Source organism: Microtus pennsylvanicus, chromosome 2 (assembly GCF_037038515.1).
Source record: "Microtus pennsylvanicus isolate mMicPen1 chromosome 2, mMicPen1.hap1, whole genome shotgun sequence".
NCBI classification, from domain to species: Eukaryota; Metazoa; Chordata; class Mammalia; order Rodentia; family Cricetidae; genus Microtus; species Microtus pennsylvanicus.
The window spans coordinates 111,173,251-111,191,742 of NC_134580.1; the positions used below are offsets into that span (position 1 = coordinate 111,173,251).

The 18,492-nt window shown below is 45.2% G+C and overlaps 1 protein-coding gene across 1 annotated transcript in view; it reads right to left on the reverse strand.

The window, feature by feature from the left end:
* The window catches only part of Fermt1 (FERM domain containing kindlin 1), a 37,993-nt gene extending 23,756 nt beyond the window's left edge, over window positions 1–14,237 (reverse strand). Inside the window, exons 1-6 of the mRNA XM_075962273.1 lie at window positions 14,064–14,237; window positions 10,943–11,114; window positions 8,672–8,905; window positions 5,245–5,391; window positions 3,614–3,827; window positions 2,591–2,693 (exon numbers count right to left, since the gene is read on the reverse strand). Of these exons, the coding sequence (XP_075818388.1) occupies window positions 2,591–2,693; window positions 3,614–3,827; window positions 5,245–5,391; window positions 8,672–8,905; window positions 10,943–11,096 (852 nt within the window). The 5' untranslated portion in view covers window positions 11,097–11,114; window positions 14,064–14,237. The remainder of the gene's footprint in view (window positions 1–2,590; window positions 2,694–3,613; window positions 3,828–5,244; window positions 5,392–8,671; window positions 8,906–10,942; window positions 11,115–14,063) is intronic.
* Window positions 14,238–18,492: the final 4,255 nt, after the last annotated feature.

The window sequence follows — 18,492 nt, forward strand, 5'->3', positions numbered from 1 at the left end:
TCAACTGGAGAGAAATCGTGCCTGGTACTGGAAACTCAAGAGAACCTACTTCTGACACCTTCTTAAACAGTATAATCCCTTACAGTCTAAATATCCCTACACCCACAGATATTTCTCATTCCTCATCAAGGAAGATTCTTTTTGCCACAAATGGAGACCACAACTGGTCAAAATGTAGAGAACAATTAACTACGGGGTGTCAGACCCAACTGATGCATCTACAACACATCTCTACACCTAAGGCCCAGAACACTCTGGAAGATTGTAAGAGCCAGATGACCAGAAAGTCTGCTATGAGATTGTGTCTTCCAGATATGACAGAGAAGACATACCCACCAAATCTCAACAATATTGCTGCCCAAACAAGATCTGTACAACTCAATTAAAAGTTGACATCTCAGCCTGGATGGGTGAAGTCTCATGGTGCCTCAACCATAGATGATGAGCAACAAACCTCTCTCTGCTGGGACAGAGAGAATTAGTCTCCCTCATGGATGTGTTTCCATCCTAAACATCCCCCAACACCACAAATGGACCTAGCAGATTGACTTACATATTTATATATGTATCATAATAATAGTGGAAAAAAGAAAAATATTTTACTTTAAGCTAAAATACTAGTTTTTTACTTTTTGTATGATAGAAATATTTTACAATTTATGAAGTACTTTTAAAACAACAAAAATGAAATCACAGAAATGTATAATTTGTATTTAGTAGACAATGCAAAAAAGAAACCATAAATAGTGTTCATTAAGAAACTTAAAAAACAAAGCAAAGCAAAACAGTTGCTTAGGAGAGTGACAGAATACTTTTACTGAGAAGCCAAAATTTCCTGTTTTGTCACAATTCACTGGGAGTCATGCATTTCATACACAGGACAGATCCATCAGCTTTAACCTGGGTCCAAACCAATGCCTAGGTAGAGTTTCCCATAGAAACGACAGCAATAGGGCGTAGGGGAGGTGGTCCAGTCAACAAAGTGCTTGCTGAGCAAGCATGGGGACCTGAGATCAGATCCCCAGCACCCAGCATGGTTGGTGGTTCTCTCTGTAGTCCCAGAGATGGACAGGAGTAGACAGGAGGTCCCAGAGGCTTTCTGCTAAACAGTCTAACTAAACTTGGTGAGTTCAGCATTCAGTTAGGGACCTTGTCTCAAAAATAAGGAAGCTGAGAGTAGTAGAAGATGACACCTAATGTTGACTTTGGCGACTATATGTGCACACACATGCACACACATGAACACAGACACATACATGTACATATAAGCACACACGCACACACACACACACACACACACACACACACACACACACACACTCACGCATACACCCCTAAAAAGAAATAAGGAGTGAGGAGGTTTTTTGTTTTTTGGAAGAAGTTAAGTAAGGAAGTTAGGGAACTGAGATGGGCTTTTGAAAGACCGACACAAATCAACCAAGAAGGCAGAGACGTGGCTGCAGGGGGAAAGAGTGTAGAGAAAGGTTGAAGCAAGTTCCTCACACAAATGCTCAGAACGAAATGAAGATGAACAGTAGGCACAGACCCTGGGTGGGGCTGCTGCAGCAAGGTTGTCTGGCCACCCAGAGATTACAGTGTTTCATTTGTATTTTCTACAAGGGGTCATTCAGCTGCAGATGCTCAACTCCACAGAATGGCTGGCTGGAAGGAGGAAAGCCGTAGAAGTCCAAAGGACTCATCTCATCCCTCATTAATTTTCCTTATAAGCTTTGGAGATTTGCCTTAAAATTGGAGTTGGTGACAAGCAGGGCTATTAGACAGATGATCCCTTTTCCTTAAGATCATTTTACCACTGCAGTGTGGAGTCTTGTGTGAATCACCTTGTGGTCCTGGTTTGCTCTTAAGAACATGTCTTCAACCTAGCACTGATACTTCCTTTCCTTCCTAAGCCATGGTAGATTCTAGCTATGTGGGCGCTTCACTCCCTTCTTGTTCCTGTGAATGTTGAGAGGCTGTGTGCACCATGCTGGGTATGAAGACCCCAGGTGGTGTGGGACAATTTTGTATTCTGTCAATTATGTTTTAAACAAACGCTGATTGGCCAGTAGCCAGGCAGGAAGTAGAGGCGGGACAATAGGAATAGGAGTATTCTGGGAAGAAGGAAGCTCTTTCTGCAGTCCTGCCCAGACACTGAAGAAGGAAGATGTGACCGGCCCCGCTGAAAAAGGTACAGAGCCATGTGGCTAACATATACTAGAATAATGGGCTAATGTAAGTTATAAGAGTTAATAAGAAGCCAGAACTAATGGGCCAATCAGTTTATCATTAATATAGACTCTCTGTGTGATTTTCTTTGGGATTTACAAACTGTAGGAACTGGGCAGGGCAGAAACCCCAATAAGCAGGCCCACATGTTACACCCAGGCAACTCCTGCTAACGCTGCTCAGCCTGCCCTAGGAGGCAGAGAGGAAAGTTCAGAAGCAGGTACACCTGCTTCAGTCCAACCTGCAGGGAAGAGGAGCTCACGCAAATCAGCTCTGGCCTTGATAACAAAATGTAAGGTGTAGAACTTCCACGCACATACAACTCAAAAGGAAAACAAAATGAAACAAAAGAACAATTTCTTACTTTGGGATTCAAGTCAAAGAAGGTGTAGTATTTAAATCTTAACAGCAGTTGCTCATCCTCTTGAATGTTTTGTTCCATAAGGGATCTGGAGGAATCCAGCCAACTAGGAAACAAGAGGGTAGGATTTAAAAGCCAGCCCACTTTTCCCGTCTACGCACCACAGTGTTTCAGATTGCATCTTACATAAATCCAAGGACACGGACAGAGTAAACCATATCAACAAAGCCAGTGAGCACATAATAGCTTATATTTGCTCTTTACTTTACAGTCCCCCCACCTCTCCAGACAGGGTTTCTTTGTGTAACAACCCTAACTGTCCTGGAACTTGCTTTGTAGATCAGGCTGGCTTCAGACTCACAGAGAATCACCTGCCTCTGCCTCCCACGTTCTGGGATTAAAGGCATACGCCACCACACCTAGCTATGTTACAATTTTTAAGATAAAAAGTTTTCTCATTGACATATGAAAATGAAGGAGCTAGAAGTGTTGTTTGATAGTGTTTCCTTCCTCCCTGCCTCCCTCCCTCCTTCCTTCCTTCTCTCCCTCTCCCTTCCTGAATCTTACTATGTAGTCCAAGCTGGCTTTGGACCTGTGATCCTCTTGCCTCAGCTTTCTGAGGATTATAGACATGTACCACTATACACACACACACACACACACACACATAGCAAGTTCCAGGACAGTAAGGTAAAGAGCAAATATAAGCTGTGTATGTGTGTGCGCACATGTGTATATGTATTTACCACTCTGCATCACCCAGCACTCTTTTCACACCTGCAACAGCATCGAGAGTTACAGTCATGGATGGAAAGCTATCAAGTTATTTGAAGACAATTTTCTCACACGTTTAAGGCATTGAGACCACTACAGTCTGTGTATATCCCTTTTTCCTTTTAAAGTTAGCTATGCTAGGGAAACATAACGCCATGCCTACTAATTAAAAAAATTAGATATCCCCCATCTCTTTAATTTCTCTCAGTGTATGAACACCAGTTCAGATAGGAGAAAGATGGTCCCCCTTACCCTGCATTCATCTTGGCTTTGTCTACCAAAGATCGAGGCTGGAACATGTCGGCAAGTACATCTGGTGATGGAGGAGGTTGGCTGAAGGCCAGAACATTGCAGTTCTGCTCTGTCAAAGGGCTGTCACCGAACCAAGTCATAGTGGATAAGGCTGGCGTCCCGTTGATGGGGTCATACATGGGTGTCATGGTCTTACTGTACAAGCCCGGGCTTACTGTGAGGCAGGCAAATGATAGGTGATCCGGGTTAGGAATCTTTAGAAGATTATACTAAGATGAATTTTGATTTTAAAGGTATCAGGAGTCAGGATAGTAGGAGATCAGGTGCACAGGTAAAGATCTTGTCTGGTCTTTCCAGTCCTGGAATCTGGAATCCCAAAGATGTAAAAGTTTCCAAGAATCAACACAGATAAATGTTGGTAAGTAAGTCCTTTATAATCACCCAGACTTTTCTATTTCTTGGTGTTATGAGCAAACCGAGAACACAGGCACAAAATGTCTCAGATACATTTTGCTACATCTGCTACTTTTAAGAACCCAATAGCTGGTTCTTAGCAATAACTGGCCATTACCTCTGAACACTGCTCAGATCCCTCTTTGTTCTTTGTGTCCGAATAGACTACATAAGAAAGCCTGTGATAATGCAAGAAAGTAGGGACAGTTGTTTTGATACAGGTATACCTTTGAAAAATCTTTACCTGCTTTTCCTTCACAAGCCAAATGAAAGCATGTTTAAGAAAAAGCTTGCTAGGCAGTGGTGCACACCTTTAATTCCAGCACTCGGGAGGCAGAGGCAGGTGGATCTCTGTGAGTTCGAGGCCAGCCTGGTCTACAGAGCGAGTTCCAGGAGAGGCTCCAAAGCTACAGAGAAACCCTTGTTTCTTGAAAAACCAAAAGAATAAGAATAAGAATAAAAAAAGGAGGAGGAGGAGGAGGAGGAGGAGGAGGAGGAAGAGGAGAAGAAGAAGAAGAAGAAGAAGAAGAAGAAGAAGAAGAAGAAGAAGAAGAAGAAGAAGAAGGAGAAGAAGAAGAAGAAGAAGAAAGAGCCACACAAAGTAAACTAGGAAAAGAGAAATATATTGAAATTACCCAAATTACCTTCTTTCTAAAATGTACTTTATCATCCACAATTCATGGCTGGATGTGCTAGTATTTTACAGCATAAGATATCCAATTAAAATTGTGAGTTACTAAGCATACCTAAGGTAAAAGTCTAAGTATAAAAAAATTCAAAATGTAACTATATAGCTCCTTTTCAACTTGTCAGTTAATCCTTCAGCAACATTGATCCCTCTTTGTTTGGAGAGAAAGTGGGGAGACAGAGGGAGGAAGAGAAAGGAAGAGAGGGAAGACATAGACCCCCTTTGTTGCTTTAAGGGTTCTAGGGAGGCTTTCTTAGATCCACTCATGGGGTCAGTTCATAAACTGCTCTATATATGGAAAGAAAGGGGCAAAGGGAGGGAGGGAAGGAGGGAGGGAGAGAAGAAAGGAGAGAGAAAGAAAAGGAAAGAGAGAAAAGGAGGGAGGGAGGGAGGGAGAGAGAGTGAAGTGGGGGAGAGAAAAAGAGAGAGAGGGAAGTATTTATTGATTTTTCCTTTGGGGTCTACAGTCACATTTGAAAGAGCCCCGTACCTGGGGAACCCGAACTTGTTGAAGAGCTGTCCAGGCTCAGGACGTCATCAATCATAGGATCCTTACTACTTTTGTCTTTCTTCTTTTTCTTCTTAGAATAGTCACCAGCAGGCTTTAACAGTGAAAGTTCTTCGGGTCTTCTAATATCTAAAATAAAACAAAGTAAGAACTAATACAAACAAAAAGGGAGAAAACTAAAAAGAAAAAGGATTCCTCCTGAGACTCAGCTGCTCTGTGTATTTGATGGGTCTTAGGGGGCTGTGGCTGCAAATGGAAGCCGCTGTATCCCCGTTTGAGGGGACAAAGACCCTCTAACTGGCTAAAGACAAATAGTGGCAGAAGGTTCAGTCTAGTGTGGTTTCTAGTTTGTGTTTTAATTTGTGCTGAAGATATTTTAAGTACACCCAGAGCAAAGGGAATGGTGTAACGCCCTCTCTGTGTGTTTGCTATCCAGCTCAACCACCGTCAGCGCTGTGAGGCTCGTGTGCCCGCCATGGACAGGCAGTATTTCTCTTTTCCTTTGCTTCTATCTCTCTCTCTCTTTGGTTTTGTTAAAAAAAACCCACAAAGGGCCCCATATCCTTTTTTGCTTTGTGGACAATTGACTCTGCAATATTTTTCCCCTTATACAATGCCCATCATTTTCTGCCATCCCTGTAGAGGTATCCTCACATCCTACCTTGCCTTCTGGGTCTCTGTCATTTCATTGTGTGCCAACCTGACTTACAGTAGTTTGAGAGCATTTGTGTGTCTGTTAGGAGCTTTTGCTGGCTGTTAGCCACGTTCTGTGGTGGCTAGCCCCATCCATGTGAGAGGATTTGTGCTCTCCAAAAAGGTGCTTTTGGTGGTAGGGTCCTTCTTTGGTACCTTCACCCTCCTGGGACAGCCCAGAGGCTGTGTCTCCACACTGCCTCCCAGAGGTCCTGGCTGCCCTCACTGCGACACTCTTAGTGGAAGCCAGATGTCTTCAATCTCTCTTCCTGTATCTGGATTCTACACAGCATCTCCAGGTATCAGGACCTCAGCTCTCGATTCCTTATCTCAGAGTCTGGTTCTGAAGAAATCCAGCTGCGATAACCCTTTCTGAGTCATCCAAGAGTGCAACTGTGACCAGAACTTCCGATAACCCATGGAGCAGCTTTAATCCAAGGAAGCGGCAGTTTTAATGGTACCGCTCCCTTAGATCTTATCGAGGCAGTTCATGAACTGCGAGGCGCCCAGAGGCAAGAGCAACACGGCTGACTCTCTCTATCATCCAGGAAGCCTGACTCTCAGGCTCCACCACACCTGGAGCCATCCCAAATGTCTATTTTGTGCACACCTGACAACTTACATATTATAGTGTACGCATTAAACGATCAACAAAGTGAAACTCCTCGGCTCCGAATCTGTGCCTCTTCCGTTCTTCAGGGAAGACCGCCATACTGCTAAATCTGAGTTAGCGCTGATTGATTAGATTTAAGAGCCACGATTTGAGATGCTGAACAGAGACCTCTCTGCATGTGTCTTCAAAGCCACAGTTAGAGAAGAGAGCACCTGCCTGCTTGGCCTTAGCGGTGACATGTCACCTAGTCCCCGTGGGGTAGGGACAAGGCCTTTCTGTGGGATGGCTTACGTGGTGTTCAGCTCCTCACTAGAGTACTGCTAACAACAACATGGCTTTGCGCTTCACAATATCCCATCCCACGTCAGGGACACTTCAGGAACGTGTGCTTTGCAATGGACTGTTTTTTTTAAAATATTTATTTATTTATTATGTATACAATATTCTGTCTGTGTCTATGCCTGCAGGCCAGAAGAGGGCATCAGACCCTATTACAGATGGTTGTGAGCTACCATGTGGTTGCTGGGAATTGAACTCAGGACCTTTGGAAGAGCAGGCAATGCTCTTAGCCTCTGAGCCATCTCTCCAACCCCCGCAATGGACTGTTTTTACTGTTCCCAGGTATTGGTTGGTTCACTAAACAGCCACTGGGCAGACATTGATACACTGAGGTGGTGATTTCCATCCTAATCCCATTTCAGGCTCTCAGACCCCTTAATGTCTCCCATGGGCATTCCTAAATCCGTGGATACTTCCCTCCATTTGCTCTACCGCCCATACCACTTCAACATTCTCTGTTCTTTTCCTTGCTTATTTCTTGGCTATCCATCTCTGCCTGTTTCGAAGGGCAAGACCTCAGTGACCTTCATCACACTTCCTACCATTCACCGACTACCGGCTGCACAGTAAGGCTCAATGAGCATTTGTTGGGTGAACGAATAAAGCAGATTATCGTTTAATGGAGGACAGCGACTACTTAGTGATGTGTAATATTCTGCGTTCACGTGCTGGGTGGTGATGCCACCAATATTCTTGGTGTCAAAGAAGGCACCCACACATTTTCAAAAACTAGGAAATAAGAACCACTCATGGTCTAAGGGCCCCTCTTTCTACGGTGTACCATAAAGAGAGAACTAATTGGGTAGTGTTGTCTCTGTGCTACTACTATACCATGAGACACTAATTCAGCAGGTGGCACATGCCAGTGATCCCAGTGTTTTTGAGGCTGAGGCAGGAGGATCACAAGTTTGATGTAAGCCTTGACCACATAATAAGATCATATTTTAAAACCCAACAAAAAAAAAAGATTAGGCTTCTATCCACGAATAATTTTTTATGTGTGTGTGTGTGTGGTGTGTACGCAGATATTTGTATACATACAGGTCTACGTACGCCTGTGTGCACGTGTGTGTGAGGCCAGCAGACATCCTTGGGGTCATTCCCCAGAAGTCCATCTACCTTGTCTTTTTTGAGACAGGGTCTCCCACTGGCTTGGACCTTGCCAAGTAGGGCAGGCTGGTTGGCCAGTGGATCCCAGGGATCTGTGTGCCTTTGCCTTTTCATTGCTGAGATTACAAGTGTGTGCCGTTGTGCCCATCTTTTTAAAAACATGGGTTCTGGGGGTTGGCAAGGCAAGCCCTGTACTAATAAGCTCTCATCCTGATGACTTCTGTAGATAGAGTTATTTACAGGAGCCAAGTACTAAGGAAGGAATTGAATTATGAAGTACCACCATCCCAAAGACGGAGATGTGTCGTTACGAAGGATTCAACAAAACTCCCATTCTTTGGTTTGTCTTAAACATCTGAGTGTGTTTTGGAGAAATGAGCTTGGAGAAGAACCCTCAACATGACCACTTCTACTTACAAGTGTATTTTAAACAATTGCAAGCGCGTGGAAATGGCTCTGACTTATGCAAATAGTGTTCCTTTCATTTCATTCCACTTGAACGGTTGCAGTGCTCTGCACTGGGCTCGGGGAGTTTGCTTCCTTGTAAAGGAGGCTTCTCCAGCCAGTGCGCAAGGCAGGCGGAAAGCACAGGTAATTTTCCTGTTCTCCTTTGCCAAGAGTCTAAAGGGCACAGAGGCCCCGCGGGGAACTCACTCAGCACTTTGCAGATATCGGCAACGGCCTTAAACACCACAGCCGAAAAGCTGACCCGCAGTCGCACGGTCTTGGTGTTGGGTAGGCGAAGGCGAAGCATTTTATGCTGCGGGGTGAAGAGGAGCTTGGCGTCAGCCTGGACTCCACACTTGTCCAGGGTCCAGTGGGTTTTCAGAAGCCAGCAACGTTTCTGCTCCCACCACAGAGCGAAGTCTGACCAGTCTTGGGCTATGTCTGCAAAAGCGGAAAACACAGTTAAGCGTATGAGGGGAGGTTGAGCACGCGGCCTCCAGACACCTCGGTGTATTCACCGGTAAAGCACTAATCTTTAGCTTGCAATCTCTTTTTATGGTTCAAGGCTCCATAGCTGTTAGATGCCTTCCAAAGTCTCCCAGGAGGACAGGGAACAAATGGCGTGTGAACTCTACCTTCATTTACATTTGAGTATCATAAAAACAACATAAAGTAAATTTTCTGTTCTGATGAACTCTAAACCACTCCGCCAATCACTCTGTGCATCATTCTTGATTGTTTATCATAACCTCTGCTAGAAATGAGTCCTCTCATTACGGATCGCAAGGGAGCACGCTGGTCTCCACAGGCCGCACAGAACCATGGAGAGCTGACAGTTTCCCCTGCTCAGCCACGTCCAGCTCCTGTAGCAGCCTTGTTGTACTCACAGTTCGCAAAGTGGCCGCACTGACATCCGAGCTGCACATTCTCCCTCTCAGTGTGGCGTCTACACCCAGACTTGCCTTCGACATGATATCAAAGGTGGAATCTCCCTGCGCCAGTATGAAGTCAGTCCCATCCTTAAGAGACATCACCATTCTAACCTACTTGTTATTTTTCTCTCTGTGAGCTTTGCCTCTTCTGTAATTAGAAAGCCCTCCTCTCAAGGCTCTTAGTGGAAGCATTGAATTATTTTGGAAGGCGATGAGTCAGTAATTGTTCTCTGTGGCATAGACTATATCTGTTGGAATATGGCTTGAGGGTCCCCCAAGACTTTATGAGTTGGGGTCTGATTCCCATTGTTAGGAAAGAAGAGGGTAGAAACTTGATCCGACCACTGTGTTGGGAGATGGAGCCTCTGGAAAGTATTTAAGATTAGGTAAGGCTATTAAAGCTCAGACCCTCTGGTCAAATCTAGTGGCTTTATAAGAAGAGGCAGGAGAACCAGGCACACACTTACACACAAACACACACACACTTCTTGCTTCAAACTATATGATGCCTTGTGCTGTTCTGGGAGTCTTTCAGGCTTCTATCATCAGATGTAGTCCCTAGACCTTTAGCCAAAACCATGTGCTAAACTAACCCTTATTTCTTTACAGTTACCTATACTCAGGTACTTTTGTTATAACAACAGAGAAAGGAATTAATGCAGTCTTCAACAGAAATATCTATCAAGAGATAATGATCATATATTTGACCATCTCTATGAAATGAAAATGGAAATAATTCAAAAGTTCATCAATGGACAAGTGGATAAAATGTGGTAGGTTCGCACAATAGACTATCGTATAGCAACAAAATTAGATTAATTCAAACAGTACGGATTTCTCTCAACCATAATATTAAATAAAAACAAGCAGCTGTGTGAGAGTACATCCTGTATGAATGCACTTACATGAAGTTCAAAGACAGTAAAAAGAGAGGACAGGATAGTGGTTGCCCTTAACGACTGGGGGAATGGGTGGGTAGCAGCCCGGGCTTGAGAGGGGAGCAGGTAATGTTCCTTCTTGATTTACATGACAGTCATGTGAATATGGACATAAGATGCACTTAGAAAATACCTTTATTTCAGTATAAGTGAGAAGTCAGCATCCAAGGCCTCAAACAAATACAAAATAAAACATTAAATTCTAAGGCCAGAAGTAGACTTCTCTGTCTTTGTTGGTGGGCAAGTGTGGAAGGACATGGTGAGAGCGAGCTGAGTTTAGCATGAAGTCATCAAGTATTAGAGAATGGTATTCCAGTGCCATGTTACCTACGATTACCATGACGACACTGGTCGGACGGCCCTTGACCTTGCAGGGGCATAGCTTTCCACCCTTCTTGAGAGCTTCAGTGTGCCACCAAAGACTCAAGCTTTTACAAAGGTGGTTGGATTCCATTGGAAGCTCTCACAGGGTCCCTCTCCTCTTTTTGGGAGAAACCAGGGGTGAGGAAGAGGAATATGCTCTCAGGAAATCTAGGGCCAGCCACGGAATGGTGAAGTAACAGAGAGGGGGTCAAAAGCAGAAAAACCACGGAGAATGAACGACTTACTCATCTCTTCCACCAGCTTGAGCATCACTCCTCCGATATGCAGGTCCCCTGACACCCTCAGCCTGATTTCTGTCTGCGGCCGCTCTTCCGTGGCACGGTCAACTAGGACCACAAGCTCCCAAGAAGCAGATGCGAAGTCACTGGATGACATCATTGTGGCACAGGCAGGTGTCTTTAGGGACAAGGACAAGCACAGGTCAGAATGGCAGTGGAGAGTGGAAGGTGCCAGCAGGTTGTCAGAGAAAGGCCATTGCTTCTTACTTTTATATTTTGTTTTAGATTCTTGTTCAAAAATTTCTGCAAGGTTTCTGGTACCTAGATACTAAATTAGGATCATAAATGTATATACAAAACTTCTAAAAAAAATCTCAACTCTTTAGAGTTCTGTGTTTTCTTTTCTCCACTGAGGTATGTCTTTTCTTTGCCCATGTAATGTATCAAGCTTCATTTTCCCTTTCTACTAGTTTTTCTTGACTTTCTCTGAACTATTTTGATAAAACAAAGAAACTATGGCAGTCTTCCAGCGATCTCCATCTTTACCGAGATGACGATTTGCGTGTGATAAAGTGTACAGATGCCGATGTGACAGTTCAACACATTTTGTCGTATGCAAATTATACTTCAATAAAGTCAACTCAAAAATCTTTTCCCTAAAACCATTTCCCACTAAAATCCTCTTTTTTAGCATCTCTAATACATCTGTGTCATTGCATTCCTCCCATTAATATTGGCATCTTCTGGTACGAGAACCCCCCAAATAAAAACTCAGCAAAATAACCACATATGAGTCATTATCTGACCTAATGCGCATGATGGCACAGGCGTGCGACCATAATCACTGCTGTACAGTAGATTCACTTAAGCTACTGTTTTCCTTCTCTAGCGCTGGGTGTCTAACCTAGGGCCTTATGCACTTTAATCAAAGGATCTATAGCCCCTAAAGCAAGTTACTGCTTTAAAGCACACAATAACCGATGCACAAATTACATTGATTAAGATTCTTCCTTGGAATCCTCTTGCTTCAGGTTTCTCAAGTGCCGACATGGCAGGTGTGTGCCACCTTGGCTCCATAGCGTTTTTTTTAAAAATATGTTTTTGGCAAAAGATTAAAAATCATGAGTGACAGGCAAAACTTTAGTCTTGAAGATGGGGTAGGATAGGAAGCTCAAACCCGTAGTTTCCTCCTAACTGGAGGCGCTAGAAGGACAGAAAACAAGGAGAACCCAGACCCAGATGCCCTGGTGGTTTCAGGAACACCAGAATCCAAAGCAGGCAGGGACTTCAACAAAACTTGAGAAGTTGCCTCAAATGACACCGCTAATTTGGACTTTTGAAAAGCTTTATACAAAGGCTGGCGAGGTGACTCAGTGATTAAGAGCACTGGCTGTTCTTCAGAGGTCCAGAGTTCAATTCCCAGCACCCACATGGTGGCTCACAAAAGCTTTAAATAAACGTCATTTAAATGACTATAAGGAATCCTTTGCACAGGGCCATGTTAGGTGGCTCACGAGAAGCCAGCCCAAGCTTCTCAAGGCCTATCTTGAGGGACCCACTGCACTCCTGACCGTGACAGAGGTCTCAGGGGATCTTAGGTGTGGGGTAGAGCCAGAGACTCTGAGGCCCATCCAGCGTCTGTGGCTTACACTCTGCGTCTCAACAGGCAAGAGAAAAAGTAGATGTAGGATCAGTACCCTCTTCTGCCTACCAGACCAGTATGAAGCTGGGTTGGTGATGACGTCTGAGGGGCACTGTTTTTATAATAATTGGTGGATAATTAAGCCACCAATATCACACCACATATTTATTCATCTCACATGGTGTATAATGTAAGCACTAAGCAAATCTCAAAAATACACCAGATACATTAACTACCACAAATCCATAGACGGACGACTGCAATCTGAACACGCAGTACAGACCGAAGGTGTTTGAATCATATTCAAGAACTCAGGAGTGTTTCATAACTGAAAGTATCCCCGGGGCGCAGTGCAAGGATGCAGTGGTATTCCCCTCAATACAGAGGCCCTCGGGGCAACTTCTAGCATCCAGTGGTTGACCCAGTCTGAATGCTTGCTCCCTTCATCAGCCTGCGGGAGCATTTCTTGTGTGCATCAGATACCATCCCAGCATCAGGTCCTCCACTCTCACCAACACTCATCTGAAAACGGGGGAAACTTGGGCGGAGGGAAGGTAGGCCACTTGCTGTAAATCACATTCCATCCGATGCGGGAACCCAAACATGAATCCACCCCCTTTATACACTCAAAACTTAACCATCGCTCTGAGAAATGTCCTGGGTAACAGGAGGAAACCACATGAATGAAATTCTCGCTTTTACTAACATAGATCATTTCTACAAACAGATCAGCAATGAAGAGACAATGAAAACACCCTCTTGGAGGTCAATCTATCATGGAAGGGCTTGAAGAGCCTTATGGTCTCCAAAATGCTATTTTCCGAGGCTGGGTTTTTAAATAATGTTTTGCACATGCGTAAATAAGTTTGGTCTTAAAAAAGATGCTTTCTTGCTGCTCATTTCCTGGGTCTCCAGACACAGAGTCCTTAGTTTTCCTGACTGGAGTGATTAAAACGTTTGCGTAGACAATGGACAGATCCTTTACAACGGAAATTCCTCCTAAAATGAAGACGATCTGGTTTCCCCACATTCCTTTCCTATCTCTCCGTGCCTTCATTTTGCCCTGAAGTTCTCATCCTCAACAAGCTGTTACTTGTGCAGTAAACTTCAGCCGGTGGAAGCGCACCCAAGGAGACCAAAACAGGAGGTAAAAGGCTCCTTAAGATCACCCCCGCCCCGGTTCAAAGAGAATGCGGGGAAGAAAAGAGGCTCCGTTTTGGAGAGTGTCGCGGGGCGCTTGGCTTATACTGGTGGCCAGCCACCTGCCCCTCGCCCATTAACGACCACAGCGGGAGCTGAACCGAAGTGTTAATTTGCGTGGCCAGATTACTGGGCCCGAGAAGGTGATCATATCCAGAAAAAAATTATTTCAATTCAACGGTCATTTAACTGCACAGAGCTGCAGAAAAGAAGGGGACAGGGATCCCAAGTCTTCACGTTCGGATCACAGCCTGGCGGTCCCCACTCGGAAGCCCCAGATCTCACCTGCTATGGAGCCCGCGGCGTCCAGTCTGCAACCTGCACGTGGAGAGCTGCGTCCCCAGAGCCCGCCTTGGGCGAGCCAGGGTCTCGCGGGACGGCACAAGGCTGCGGTGGGCCGGGTGACGCTGCGGGGCCCTGGCGACAGCCAGTGAGTGCGCCGAGAGTCCTCCGCCCAGCACGGTCCTGGGACCGCAGCGTGGCGGCGCAGGCTAGCGCGGCGGCGGGCAGGCGGGGGCACGTCCAGCCCAGCCTGCTAGGTCTTGCTTGCGCGCGGAGCAGGCGAAGGCTGCAGAAGCAGTAGGGGTTGAAGGGAGCCGCAGGGCAGCTCCTGGCTGGAGCCAAGCAGCCTGGGATACACTCCACCCCTCCTGTCTCCACTTTTATATGGCTTCTCACGGACGCCTCCAGGGTTCTGGATACTCTGAAGCCCTCGCCACTGGTCGCAAAGCCCAGTCGTTTCTCCTGCTTGTTAGGTAAATAGCATAGCCGGGGGCCTGGGAGAATCCCTTCCTGTCTGCAACTTGTCTGTCTATGCTGAGTGAGGGAGTAAGCCTGACTAGACAGGTGGATTGCACAGAGGCGATTCACCTCTGAGTAAGAGGGTGATATCAGTCTTCCAAAAAGGTGAGGTGCCACAGGAGGAAGCCCCTCCGATCAGAGGAAACTCCAAGCCAAAAGCTGGACCACTTCGAGGTGGTTCATCTTACTTTCCTATTGTATATACCAGACAGTTGCCTGCCCAGGAAGTGTGGGCGACTTTGGGTACACTTGACTGAATGTTTACTGTGCCAGGCCCAGGGTTGGGCTCTGAGGATACAGTGGTTAACAGAGCAATAGTTCTTCAACTGGAAATGAGTAGAAGGATGGGCTGGCAGCCACTCCTTGGGAAACTTTTATGCATCATGCCTCGAACCTCAGGTCTTTGCACCAACGAGGTAACTTCTTAAATCAAAAATAGTCTGAGATTTAAAGTCGAATCTTTGTTTTCATTTGAACATCACAATATTTAGGAATTGTTTTGATTTAAAAGTATTTTGAATTAGAATAAAGAGCTGGGGGGATAGCTCAGTGCTGTAGAGCTTTCACGATACACACAACACTCTACGACTTCTCTCCCTAATACCTGAATAAATAAATGTCACTTGAATTTTATTAACAAATGCAGGATTCTAAGAGCAGAGGGTGCAGTTCAGTGGTAGAGCGCTTGCCACTGAGTTCCTTCCCCAGCAGAAACAAAAGGTATTTTACAATTAAACTAATTAAGACATTAAGGGGTATATCAGCTAGTTTTTTGTATCAACCACACAGACTAGAGTCACCTGAAGAGTGAACTTCCCTCAATTAAGAAAATGCTTCCATAAGATCTGGCTGTAGACAAGCCTGTAGAGTATTTTCTTAATTAGTGATTGATGGGGCAGGGCCCAACCCATTGTATATGGGGCCACCCCTGGACTGGTGGTCCAGGGTTCTGTAAGAAGACAAGTTAAGCTTCACTTCTCCAGGTTTCTGTGTGAGGGTAGGAGTGGGGTGGTGGGGTGGGGGTGTGATGATGTTTTGCTCTTGTCCTGACTTCCTTTGATGATGAACTGAGATATGGAAGTGTAAGCAAAATAAACCCTTTCTTCACCAACTTGTTTTTGGGCATGGTGTTTTATCACAGCAATAGTAACCCCAACTAAGACAGGGGATGTTCCTAATTTACTACAGCCAACTATAGGAATGGGGCTGTCCCCTTACTCTACCTTTTCCAGGTAAATATGCCCAGACTTTTGTTGGACAGTAAACGTTTCCAGACCTTCTTTCTGAAGATTGCTCCTGGCTGGTTAGAAATGAGCTTGTATTCAAGGTTAGCAGTGTGACCTTGAAGGATTATTGGCTCCATTAGTACCAGTGCAGATTTTTTTTTTAATCCCACTCAAAACACCTGGATCGTACTAAAGAATTCAGCTGCCTTTGGGCTTTCTTCCTGGTGCTATTTTAAAAATTTATGCAGATCCTCCCTGACTCTGACAGGGTTACACCCCCAAATGCTCATGGTGAGTTGGAAGAACCTTGAGGTAAAAAATGAATTTACTGCACGTAACCTCCAAATATAGTTTGGTAGCAAAGTATGCCAGAGAGCAGTGGCTCTCTCCCCTGTGATGGTGTGACTGGCTGACCGCAGTGCCCGGCAATGAGGAAACATGTCCAGCCCCAAACTTACAGCAATGCTTGTGATTCTGAATCACTGAACACTGAATCATGATAAATCAAAAAGCCTCCGGTGGGGTTTACCAGTCTCTGCACTTCATTTTAAAGAAATAGAATAATGTGTATTATTTAGTGTGTGTCTAGTGATATAGTTGTGATTTTCACTCGTAGTATGTATCCTAGACATGTGATTTAACATTTTACTTATCACTTGGTGGTTTTGAGTTTTCTGAAACAGGTATAATACGATCATGAGTACAAAAAGCTGATTAGAAGGTGCATTCTGGACTTCAACATTTCACACCCTTCCACACACCCCTGTACACATACACACACCCACATATATGCAAACATACGCATACCCACATATACACACACCCACACCCACACAATGCACACACCCCTTTCCCTCCTTTAGAATACAAGCAGAATCAACACTCAAGTCTTTCGCTTAATCGATTCATGCACGCTAATCAGCAGGGAATTTAATTTGACCCCTGGTTTCTTTAGTCACTGGGTTAGGAAGATGCTGAAGCAGACCCAGCAGTACAAACTGACAACGCTCAAAGGCTTTTCTTCACATTTTAGGTGTGATGTGGACAAATAGAAAATAGAGATGCTCAACTCTGCCAGGTGTTCAGAGTGGTGGGCATGAGAACAGGCTTCAGGAAGAAGATGGCTTATTTGTTATTCTGTGACATGTGTGTACAACGTGTTTTGGTCACAGTTACCTCTCCTATGCCTCTCTCACCCCGGTCCCATTTCTACCAAACCCCTTCTTCTTCCCAGGAAGTTCCCCTACTATTTTCACATTTTTTCCCCCTTGTCTCTCTTTCTGCTGTTGAGTTTACCTGGGGTTGCTTGCAGGCGCACAGGGAATGACAGCTGGTGGGGGTTCATGAGGGCAATGACTGAGCCAGGCTCAGGAGAAAGCATTCTACAGCACTCCTCCCCACCAACCAGCCCTTCCATTCTTTCTGCCTCCTCTAGGAGCAAGGAGGCTATAGATGTCCCTTGTAGGGCTGATCACTCGACAGTCACTTACCCTCATCATTTTGACTCAGTACGAGTTTCTGCGTTAACCACTGCAAACAGAAGTGTCTTTGATCAAGTCCGAGCGCAGGACTAATCTCTGGGCACAAACAAATATTTAGAAGACAACTTGGCAGTGTGTTTATTTAGCAAAACAGTGGCATGTTCCCTCGTAGACTCCTTAGGCACAGGCTTTTGATCAGGTTGACTGTACCAGATATGAATTACATCCTGTGGAGTAGGCTTCAAATCTAATCAGCAAGTGGATGGTTACCCCCATAATTATCGTGTATTATTATACCAGTGGGCACATCCTGCCTGGCTTCTTGGTACTGTAGCTAGCGTTCAGGGTTTACAGCTGGACAAGACTGTTGCCAGCTTTCCTCCCCCAGAAGCCTGCCTTGCACCTTCCAGGACTGTGTAAAGTAGCCAGCAGGGAAGACATTTCCAGGTCATTTTGTGACTTCTGCTTTGCAAGTACAGTGTGTGGTCTTTTCGACAATAGGGTTTTACTGTAGTTCTGCTGGGCAACCAAGAACAATAGTAGATTGTATCTCTTTGGAGACTTCTGAGCCTCTATTACTCACAGTGTATACAGAAGTATGCCGTCCTTGACACTGGGGTTTCCATTTAATGACCTCTGACTTCTCACAGGAGTGTTATCTACCCACGTGGAGTGCCTAAGGGAGATGATGCTGAGAGAACGTTAAGCTTCAGATGAGATTCCGACAGGTTTTTAAGAAAGATTTGTAGATTTGTACTCTCTCTCCTGCGTGTGTGTGTGTGAGAGAGAGAGAGAGGGGGGACAGACAGACAGACGTACGCACACACACACACACACACACACACACACACACACACACACACAGAGAGAGAGAGAGAGAGAGAGAGAATGCGTATGTGTGGAGGTCAGAGCTCTGACACCATTCCAGGACTCTGTTCTGCTTCACCTGTTTGTGAACACGGTTTCTCACGGTTTCTGCTGCTGTGCTTCCTATGTGCGCTTCTACCTGATTCTCCTGTCTCTGTCTCCCATCTTGATCTCGCCACAGGAGTTCTGTGACTACAGATGTGAGCCACCACATCCAGCTTTTCATGTGGGTTCTGGGGATCAAACTCAGGTCATGAGGTTTGTGTGGCAAGTGCCATCTCACTAGCCCAAGGTTTTTATAACCCTGGTGGCTCACCTTCCGTTTCACTGGGTGTGTCC